The 10984-nt window shown below is 60.0% G+C and overlaps 1 protein-coding gene across 1 annotated transcript in view; it reads right to left on the reverse strand.

The window, feature by feature from the left end:
• The window catches only part of MN1 (MN1 proto-oncogene, transcriptional regulator), a 47112-nt gene extending 36914 nt beyond the window's left edge, over positions 1-10198 (reverse strand). The window contains exons 1-2 of the mRNA XM_035017261.1: positions 9518-10198; positions 5353-9442 (exon numbers count right to left, since the gene is read on the reverse strand). Of these exons, the coding sequence (XP_034873152.1) occupies positions 5353-9130 (3778 nt within the window). The 5' untranslated portion in view covers positions 9131-9442; positions 9518-10198. The remainder of the gene's footprint in view (positions 1-5352; positions 9443-9517) is intronic.
• Positions 10199-10984: the final 786 nt, after the last annotated feature.

A 10984-nucleotide genomic window follows, 5' to 3' on the forward strand; every position in this document is an offset into this window, starting at 1 on the left:
AAATCTGTCCACCCAAGTTGGGCCTAAAAATAGACATGGTCCTAAAACAAACACATCGCTCAGCAAGTCAAAATCCCGACTTGAGTCAAAATGATGAAGCTGGTTATTCCAGACCCTCCAGGCCGAATATTTGGGTGGAATAAAAAGGGGGGACAGAGAGGGAAGGACATAAGGTACACCCACTGGGTTATGGGGAGAGGGGCGGACAGACCCAGGTCCCCTCTGACATCAGAAGGTTTGGGGTTTTATACTGCAATTTGCTGGGAGGCCTGGTTGCCCCTGCACCCTTCCTGGACATTCAATCCCATGACATAAAAGCTATAGCTTTTTATTCTCTAAAATTAACCAGAGGTAAATAACAGTATTCCTTACCAGGAGTATTTATCTCCTAAGTGCCTTTGGCAAAGCAGATCACTCCCTGTGCAAAGAACGTGACCCTACGTGATTGTCCCTCAAGTGGAGAGAAAGGTGATTTTGCTCTATCCTCCAGTGGGGAGTGAATTCAGGAGATCCTGTGAAATCCCAAGGATCCACTCAAGTTTGTCCCGCCAGAGTGGGAAGAATTTCCTTCCTCCAATTTCACCTGGTCCTCCCGGACTGTTTATTAAAGATGTATATTTTATATCAGTAGAGAGTATCAGGTAACTTCTTGGCAAGGGCAGGATCTATTTTTCAGGACCTATTAAGATTCTTTGTGGAAATTTAAATACCTCTGTCAGGCAAACAAAATCATATCAGGAACCATAGAATTTCATTGCTAGAAAGAGATATTAGATTAACTAGCCCTCACTCCCTTCCTAGAAACCTCAATAAAACAGAAGTACATTTCAAAAGCCCCTTACTTCCGGTCTGAAGGGCCTCACAAGAAATGTAAATGAATTTATATTAAAGAAAGCCATCCTTGAGGAAAGCCCTTCCATCTACGAAAATTGTACATATTTATATATTTACATATATACATACACATAGGAAAGAATATAGGTCTACATGATGTATCAGAAGGCAGTGGCTTCTTTAAAATCAAAACAGCCAGAAAAATCCAGCGGTGGAAGCCATTAACAAGTTCAACACCGATAAGCTTCAAACCCTTAAAAATCCGTGTCCTTTATTAATATTTAGCAGAAATGTATAATTGCAGATGTGCGCTAGGCTGGGGTTTATGCCGGGAGGCGGGCAAAGGAGACAGGTTTATTACAGCCATGAAATATTAAACAAGCACCAACGAACAGTAATAGTACGTCCCGGACTAGTCAGGGAGCAAGCAGGCTGGGACGTCAGCTGCACAAAGGGGGCTCCTATCTGTTTACATTACCCCTGATTAACACCTGCGAAGTTTTGGGTTACAATCTTCCGGAGGCACGAAAGTCACATGAAGGCATGCAGCCCTCGCTGGGTGATTCTGCAGGGACATGGAAAGGCAAGGCTCCTTGCCCTCCCAAAACAAGTCTGAGTGAGCCGAAAAAATTCTCTCCATGCCGTGGGGAGTGAGGGAAACTACTCAGGAAAGCAGCCCTGGGGCCTCCCTCCTCCCCCAAGCCTGCCCCCACGTCAAAGGAAACTCAGTGTCCAAATCCTGCCTGCCCACTATTTCTCAGCACTGCTTACTGAGTTCCGACCGGCACACTCGGAGAGGCATGAAATTCCAAAAATTTCTCCCGCATCACTGTAAAAATATCATACTTCCAAAAAGGGCAGGATTGCATGCACGCTGTATACGGAGCCCTCTCCTATTTCAATGTGTGTGAAGGAACGTTTCTAGACCACTCCGGATTTCAGGACCGGGAGCAAGCCACGGAATGGAAGTTTGGCAAGGGTCAACTTATTACAGAACACAGTTAATTCAAATTTTGAAAATCGTCAGGGGCAGGAGGGGGGGAACGTACTTTTTCAGACTTAATACCCTCTTATCTACAATGCCCCATTTTTTCTCCTTCTCTGTCAGTTTTGGAATTTCTCCACGGCCACACATCTATTACCAGGATAGGTGGACGGTTTTGCCAACTCCTCTCAAATTCACATCATCCTCACTGATCTAATGGATGTCTGAATAGGGCCAAACTCAAGCTGGTTTTTCTTCCCCCCCCCCGCCCCCACAACCTCACCCTTCCCCGCCCCTGCCCCCAACTTTGTGCAAACAGAACCTCAAGATGAGATGAGGAGTTTCATTATATAAAAGTTGTTGGGTGGGTTAAGAAGTCAGGAGAAGCCTAATTTGGAGAAGACCCGGTTACCTGGTTTAAAAAAAAAAAAAAAAAATCAATCATCACACGTGATTCTGGCCTGGCCTTTGCCAGAACTACAACTTGCCATTTGAGTTCCCTCCCCCCGAAAGGACATCTAAACCCCATAAGACAATCTGGGCACGTCCCACTGACTACATGGCTTGTGCGGGTCTGAAGACTGATCAGTTCTCACCAATCCGAGCACAGATCATTTTGTTAAATACCGACTCGTACTTTGTCATCGGAGCGAAGAATTTCAGAAACGGTGTTAATATTTAATCACATTAGTACTGGCGTGTTTTACGGCGTGACAAAATAAAATATCATTATAAAAACGGGCTTTGCCTGAAAGGGGGTGGGAGAGAAGGTGCTGGCTGGGGGCTGGGACCTCCAGAAGGTATGTTTGAAGCTGCTGGACACCCCGATTCGGGGCCGACAGGCCCACGGGCATGTGTTTAAGGACAAGCAGATCATTGTACTTTAAAATTTTTTTTTGCCTCTATTTTGAAGTGGCACACTTCACTGATTTTCAGCCAGGGGACTGGGGGGCTGTTGAAGGCTCTGCGTACCTATTTATACAACATGTGCAGATGGAACTGCAGGGTGTTATCATAATGAAAAGTTTAATCATCCTAATTTACTACCAGTAAGGGAGCAGGAATCGGATGCAGATACCTTATAAAGTCTTAACTAGCAGCCCCAAGGCTGCAGAAGCTGTGAGTGACCTCAATTCGGGGCTTTATCTAGGAAACTGTCCTTCCCACATCACAGAGTGGAAAACAAAGGAGGTCAAGTGGGTGTCCCTGTGATGCTGCTAAGGAGGCCAGCCCTGCAGCCTGTCCCCGTCCCCGAAGGAAGCCCCTGTCCCCCCCTCCTCCCCTCTGTGCAAGGGAGGGCTGCCTTTAGCTTACAGGGGGAATCAACCCTCAAGTGACTAGCATCTGTTTCCAAAAAAATATTTTCGCTCTTCTGACTGTGATAATGAAACAAACAAAACAAAACGTATCTTTAATGACATCTCTTCATTCATAGCCTGCATCTTTTTTTTTTTTTTCTGGAAAGGAGATTGGGGGACCTGTGACACCTTTAAAAAAATCTTAAAACCACTCAATTCCTCTCTACCTAATCTACGAAGGCCCTTCAGAAGACTCGCAGGCTGAGGGCTACTGGTTTTTCTTTATTAATTCTCAAAATCAGGGGTTTTTAAAAAACTTTTCTCACCCTATTTTGGCCAATATGTTCTTAATTACTGGAATGGGGGAGGGGAGGAGGGGGAGGGGCAGCCAGGCCAAGCCAGGTAGAAGTGACAGGGGCTGGGATTTGTGCTAACCAGCTATCGATCGGGGTAGAATCGAGACGTTGTGTACAAGAAAATAAAAGAGACTAGGGATGGGAGGGGGGGCCCGGGAGCCGGGCAAGCAGGATGCTGTGTCCAACTCCATTTTAAAAAGGATGGGGGGGGGGTTGGTAAAAACTAGGGAGAAGCAGCGGAGGGTCCCAAACTAACCAATTTATGGCCTTGCCTGGGAGAAGCCTGGAGAATGCTGATGCTGGCCGCAGCGTCTGCCGTGCATGCTAAACAGCAGGCTTCAAATGAGAGCAGCGTCCCGGGCTGGGCAGTAGGCGAACAAAGAGAAAAGCAGGGAGGCTGCATTCATGAATTAGAAAAACCTAAGCGGGAACGCTACCCAGGACGGCAGCGGTGAAAGCCCCGAGTTCTGAGCCACCCAACTCCGGGGCCTCCCTTCCCCTCCCCCCTCCTCCTTCCTCCTCCTCCAGCCCATTCTCCTAAAAGCTACCCGCACCTTAAAGCCAGAGGCAGGAGGCCCAGGCCCACGAAGACAGAGGAGAAGAACTCTAAGAGAGAGCAAGAATCAGGGGACGTCTATTTTTTTTAGACAGGGTTCAATCCGCAGCCGCTGGTTCCCTGGTAATATTCAGCCCCCGTGAAACCTAGGGAAGGCCATCTAGGGTTTAAAAGAAAAAGGTAGGAATGGGGGGGGGGGGCCGGGGTGGAGAGGCATGATGTTACCTAATTTTAAGAAGCAATTTTCTGTGAAAAAAAGAAAGGCCCCCGTTAAAATGAAACGGTTATCTACTGCAGTCCAGTTCTCTTTCGGTTCAAAACAAAACTGCTACTACTTTAACTGCAATGGAGGTCCCTTTGCTAACCCCCCACCTCACCCACCTTAAAGGCCTCCAGGCCTGGTGGGGAGGGAGTGCTTAGAATGCAAACAAGAGCTGGGACCAGACATCTGTCACCAAAGCCAGGCGAGATATTGACAAACGCGGTCCTTTGTGTCTTAAGAACATATATCCATATCCCTATACACAAATGATGCCCTGGCTGAGTGGTCCGGTCTCTGCCAAGCAGACCCCACCCCAGCCCCAGCACCCCCCACCCAAATGTCAAGGAGATGCCACCGGGAAAAGCCTGCCTGCCTCCTACAACCAGACAGGTCTCCAGGTTTCCAGTGAAACCCTAATAGCTAAGAAGAGACAAAACAGCTATTCATTAGAAACAACTGTCAAATTAGGCGTTGCCTCTGAGTGCTGCTGTGGTCCCCAGGGCCTGGTAACTTTTTTTGTCTCTCTAAAGATGCTGGCACATGGAAGGGAACTCAGGCTGGAGGTTGGCTGACTAGGAAAAGGTGGGAAGGTTATTAACACAACTTCCCAGGTGTCCTGCCAGGAAAGGGGGGAGGGGGGTGCAGGCACACAACTCCTACAAAGTGGAACCAGCCTGAGTGTTAAGGGTGAGGAGGGGTCTTGGTGTGAAAGGAAAGGGGCCTGCCCTGTCCTCTGAGCACGCGGCAACCCAGCTAAAACTTGGTGAAGGGACTCTGAAATAATCCCCACAGGGCTACCATCTAAGTTCCTACCTCGGTGAGGAACTACAATCCACCTGGCAGCACCTGGGGGTGGGGGGCGGAAGTGGGAGATGGGCCCACAGAGCCCTTGCTGTAACCAAAGGGAGGGTATCCAGCTCTGAGCTGGGCATTAAGAGGGCCTGCGCCCTCCTAACCCCAAGGGATGGTCCCCTCCCATGGAGGACTCCAGGCTAGGCTAAGGCCTGCAGTGAGGGTGGGGACGGGTCTGGGGGAGATGAGAAGGGAACAAGCGCATATACCTTCTTTGCTGTTGGGGTTCTGGGGTTTGGCCTTCTCCCAAGGTGCCAGCGTCTTGTCATCGTCCGCGCCGTCCACCAAGGCCTTGTCGGCGGGCATGTACCAGGTGGCGCTGTGCTCCGCCATCAGCGAGTCCAGGTCGATGGTGCTCATGGCGCTCTTGACGGCTTCGGAGCAGCAGCTGCCCAGCTCGCTGTCGCCATTCTGCGTGCCCGAGGACCCAACGGCACACTCACCCTTCTTGCCACCCTTGAGCCCCAGGGGCTGGTCCTCAGAGATGCTGAACTGCTGCCTCTGCAGCTGGATCTGCGCCTGGAGGATCTCCAGGGGGTGGATCTCATCCGGGGGTGGTGCCCCGCTGCTGCTCGTTGGGGTCCGGACCTGCTCCAGGCCCGGGGTGCCAGGGTGGCCCGTGCCCCCGCCGCCGTAGCTGTCAGGGGTGGAGGTAGAGGTAGACATGATGCCCAGGCCGAGCGGGGGCGGGGGCGCCTTAGGTCCGTGTTCCCCAGCGCCCACCCCACGCGGAGGGAGTTTGGGCGAGCCTGTCACCAGGGGGCTCCTACTCGCTTTGGCCAGGGCTGGGGGGTTGTCGGAGCTGGATGACACCTCGTCCTCGTTGGCGTAGCTGGTGCTCACCTCGTCCGAGGCAAACTCGCCCACGTGTGGGGAACTACCGTCCGACTTGGCCCCTCCGTCCAGGGAAGCCATGAGGTCCGGCTGGTCCCCCAGGAGCAACTCGGCCCCTTTCCCCCACGACGGCGACGTGAGCGCTTTGTCGTGGGGCGTAGGAGCCCCGCGAGCCTCGCTGGTGGGGTTCGCCCCGACGGCTGCGCCTGGCGCCTGCTGCTGCCCGGGGCTCACCCCAGGCGCGCCCCCGCTGTCTGGCGCTGCCGAGTATTTGTCGAAGAAGGTCCCGGGGCTCACGTGACCACTGTCCCTTTTTCTCCGACCGCGTCCCCGACCTCCGCCCCCGGGGACCGGCTTGCCGTCGTTCCCGGCCGTTGACTCCAGGGTGTAGTTTGGGGAGAGGCTGGTGCCATCCCCCTGGGCGGGTGCGTTGGGCGGCCCTGAGGCTTTGGAGCCGCTGGTACTAGTCCCCGACGGGCCTGCAGGCCCTGGGGCCCCAGGGGCAGTCCCTCCGGGGAAGTACTCCGAGCCCGGGTTGCCGGCCGCAGCCGCGCCGTCGGCCTCGTTCTGGCTCAGTTTCCTCTTGCCCTCGGGCGGGGTCTTCTTGTTGAAGGTCACGTTGAGGTTGGGGGCCCCGAGGCTGGCGATCATGTTCTGGCAGGCAGTGGAGAGTGCAGCCAGGCAGCTCTGACCGAACAGGTTGTCCTTGGAGCTGGGCTTGCTGAAGGAGCCCAGCGACAGCGCGCCCAGCTTACTGGCCGAGGCGCGCTGGCTGGGCTGGAAATCAGGCTGCGGCGGATAGGCGCCCCCGCCGCCGCCGCCGCCGCCGCCGCCGCCGCCGCCCGTGCTGCCGCCGCCCCCGCCCGCGCTCGGGGGCGAGCTCACGCCTGGGCCGCTGTGCGGCGTGGCCTGCCGGTTCGCCGCGCTGAACGGGAAGCCGGGCTGGCCCCCGAGCGCCGGTGCCGTGAAATCCGGCGGCGGGGGCCGGCGCTCGGAGGGAGCGCTGGGCAGCCCCACCCCAGACCCGGGCGACTGCAGCTGGCCCAGACCCGCCAGGCTGGCCCCGAACTGCAGGCCGGGGGAGGGCAGCGCGGGCACGTGGCCCTCTCCGGGCATCCTCAGCGGCTCCTGCAGAGGGCCACGGAACAGCACGCCCGAGCCCCCGGGGGGAGGGGGCGGCGCCAGGCCCGGGTCGTGCGGGCCGCAGTCAGCCGGCAGGCCCGAGCCGCCCATCCTGCGGGGCAGCAGGTCCCCCGGCGGCGGGTGCGGCCCTGGGAACCACGCGCTCTCCTGCGCCAAGTGAGGCGCCGGCGGCTCGAAGGTGCCCAGGCGCCCCGCGCCCGCGCTTTCGCGCTCAAAGTTCGGCTGGGCCAAGCCGCCCACCGGGCCGCTGTGTACCAGGCCGCCCTGGCCCACGTCCCCGGGGTGGCCTAGCTGGGCAAGGTTGGGCTGGCGCAGGCGCTGCTGCTGATTCCGCGACGCCATCTGCTTAATCATGAGGGCCGCGTTTGGGCGCTGCTGCTGCTGGGGCTGCTGGTGTTGCGGCTGCGGCTGCAGGGACTGGTGGTCCGGGGCCGGATGCTGCAGGGCTGGCCCTGAGGGGAAGCTGTCGGGCACGGGCGGCGTGAACTCGCCGGGCAGGCCCGAATAGGCGGAGGGCGAGAGGTGGTTGTCCAGCGCGCCGTTGTGCATGCCGCCGTTCCACGAAGCGCAGCGGTCCACTCCCGCGCTGCCCGGGAAGTCAAAGCGCGGCCTCTTGGCCACGTTCATGTAGGGGGGCGCGTCGAAATGCTGCAGCCGCTGGTTGGGCGCCTGCTGCGGAGGGGGGTGCTGCATGTTGAACACGGGCTCCGAATACGGGTGCATGCTCCGGTTCTCCAGCCGGTGGATGGGGTACTCGAACTGGGCGTGCTGGCTGGGCAGCAGGGGGCCCCCGTCCTGCAGGCCGCCGCTGGGCGTGCCCGCCTCGCCCTGCTGCGGCCGCGGGAGCGCAGGCGGGCACGAATTTTGTCGGACCAGAAGCCCGGGCGGCGGCGGCGGCGGCGGCGGCGGCGGCGGCGGCTGCGGCTGCGGCTGGGGCTGGGGCTGCTGCGGCGGCTGCGGGGGCTGCTGCGGAGGGGGCGGCGGGGCCTGCTGGGGAGGCTGCATTAGCGGGTGCCTGGAGCCTACTGCCGGCTCCAGCCCCACGGGCATCTTGCGGGCCCCGCCGAACCTCTCGAAGAACACGCCGTGCTGCTGCGGCGGCGGCTGAGGCTGCGGTTGCTGCGGCGGCGGCGGCTGCTGGGCGTGCATTTTGGACAAGCCCACCATGCCTGCAGCTCTGGGCATGGCCGACGCACCGGGGAACGAGCCCCCGGGAACCTGGCGCCCCGCCGCATAATGAGGCAGCTGCCCCTCAGAATCGGAGGGCGAAAACATGTCGAAATGTCCCGAGGGCGCCTCGCCAGGGTAATTGTATTCCAGCGAGTCGACGGCCCCTTGGTTGGCCACCCTGCGGGGCTCCAGACTGTGGGAATCGGAGCCGCTGGAGGCGGGCAGGCCGTGAAAGGAGGCGGCTCGGTTAGGGCTCTGGTCCAGCGGCAAGCACGGGGCAGGCACCGCATGACCCGAGGCGCCCGAACTGTGGAAGTCCGAGAGGTTCCCGGGTCGCTGCGGGCCGAAGCTCTCCGGCCCCTGGCTCTCCGCCATGTGGTCATAACCCTCCGCGAAGGGCGGCTGGCTGCCCAGGCCGCCGGCGGCGCCGCCGTAGCCAAGTAGGCGACCCCCGTGCAGGCATGAGGCCCCCGGGTCCGGGCCGCCGAAGTTGCCCCCAAAGTGGGGGTGATGTTGGTGGGGGTGGTGGCCTCCCGGGTGGCCGTGGTGCGGCTGCTGGCCTCCAAAGAATCCGTGCACCGGCTGCGCCTGCAGCCCCCCCGCGTGCAACTCCGAGTGGCCACGCGCGTGGAAGCCGTAAGGCTCCATGTTCATGCTCAAGATCGGGGGCTCGCCCAGCGCGCTCATGGCAGGGTCCACCGGGCCAGGGGGTCCCCCCGCGTGGAAAGCCGGGGCCTTAAAGTGGGCATTCATGCTTAGTCCGGCCTCGTTAAAGTTCCTCTCGCCCTGGCCAGCGTTCCTGCTGTTGATCTGGGGCTCGAATTGGTCCAGCCCAAACATACTTGGCAGGGGGCGGGGGGATCAATAGGGCATGACAGCCTGCTCTCCGCTGCGCGCCTCCGGCCAGCTAAACGTTCCGGCCCCGGGTTGGGCGCTCCGGGACGCTCAGCACCGCGGGGGCGCAGTGCGCACCGCCACCTCGCCTGGCGTGTGGAGGCTGGGGGCTATCAGCTCCTCTCCCGAAGCTCTGGCTCTGCCGGACCCGGGCCTCTCACATCTTGCGGTGCCGCGGGGCCTCCGGGAGCCGTGTTGGGGGGCCCATGCTCCGGCGGTTGGCACAGCCGCGGGTGGGTTTGCGCGGAGGGGTCGGAGCTGCGGGCGAGTGGAGACAAAAAGTTAAGTGGGGGGAAGGAGGCGGGAAGGAGGAAGGGAGAGCAGAGCGATCACCTTCTTAAGTCCGATCGGGTCGGGTGGGAAGCCCCAGGACGTCTCCCGATGCCTCCCGGAGTCCGTGGCGGAGCTGCTAAGGGGCCGAGCAAGGAGACCCTTCAAAGCTGTGGCTGGCGCCCGGGCATGGACAGAGCGGTCCCTCCCCCCTCCCCCCCGAAGTCCCCGCGCTCCGCAGCCCGAGCCTCCGCCGAGCACGATCCGCTCGCACAGTCTCCGTCGGCCCCGAGCAAGCGGCTACTGCTTCTTCAGCGGGTCGGAAGGCGGGAGGCTCCGCTCGGCATCACGGGTGCGGGCCCTGAGCCGAGGGTGCAGCGGGGCTGGGGAGGCGGCAGGCGCCGGGGGTTGGAGCCGAGGTTTGAGGGAAGGCGCGGTTCTCCTGCTCCGGGGCGGGTGCGCTGCACCCCGGCGCGCCGCTTCGCGGCCACGTCCGCCGCCTGCCGCTTCTGTCCTCCTCTGTTCGGTCTCTGAGTTCGCCTGGGTCTCCGCGCCCGGTTCCAGGCGCGGCCGGGCAGCGAGACGAGAGGTTGGGTCGCTCCGAGGCTCGGGTTCCCTGCCTCCGCGCCGAGGTGCTTCGCGAGTCCCCCTCGGACCCGAGGAGGGGGGCGTACGCGGGTTGGTGGGCCTCGCTAGACGAGCGGGCTGAGGCGTTCCGGCTACGCTCTAGGAGCCCGGAATGGGGGCGGGGGGGCGGGGGGCAGTCCTGGGGGGGTCCGCGCACCCCTCTGCTGGCTGGCGGGGGGGCTCTGCGTGGGGCGTTCCGAGGGTCTCGGCTCCCCTCTCGGTGTCTGCCTCTCGCCCAGCGCCGGGAGAAGCAGCAACAAGTTTTGCATTTCAGCAATCAATTTCAGCCATTACATTTGCACCAATCAGCGCAGCTCGAGCTCCGGGCCCGGGGCGGGGCTCGCTCTTAAGGTGGTCCCGGTTGCTGGCTGCTGACGCCCCCGCCATGAACCCGCACTCCGCCAGCTCCGGGGTGCCCCGCGCGGGGTTTGCCTCGGGGTCGGCGCCAGTGCGCTGGGGGGCGCGCCCTGGCCTCCCGGCGCGTCGGGCTGGAAGGGGCGCAGGCGGAGAATGGCGGGAGCTTGGCTTTGTTCACCCCCCTTCCCACTCGCACAGTTCCCAACTCCCCACCCCTAACTGAAGCGAGACCTGCGGGTTGGGCAGGGGGCGGGGAGGTGGGCGGTAAGCGGTGCGGGGCGCTCAGACAATGGGGTCGCCAAGCACAGCTCTTGGACTCGCCAAGGAAAGTCGCAAAGAGTCAACTGCGCTTCAGCCCCGGGGGGAACCCTCGGTTCTCCACCGCTGTCTGTCTACCAGTGGCACCCAAGTTAACCGGCCCTCGGATTTTTCTGGAGGTGGAAGCAGACCGGGAACCCCGAAGTTAGGGTTCCGCTCGAAAGACCCCGGCGCTTGCTCACTCCTCCTCCCTGGGGCGCGCACAATTGTTCCCTATCTGCACACTCT

The sequence above is a fragment of the Mirounga leonina genome, unplaced genomic scaffold (genome assembly GCF_011800145.1).
Source record: "Mirounga leonina isolate KUSES-001 unplaced genomic scaffold, KU_Mleo_1.0 Mir_171, whole genome shotgun sequence".
Classification (NCBI taxonomy): Eukaryota; Metazoa; Chordata; class Mammalia; order Carnivora; family Phocidae; genus Mirounga; species Mirounga leonina.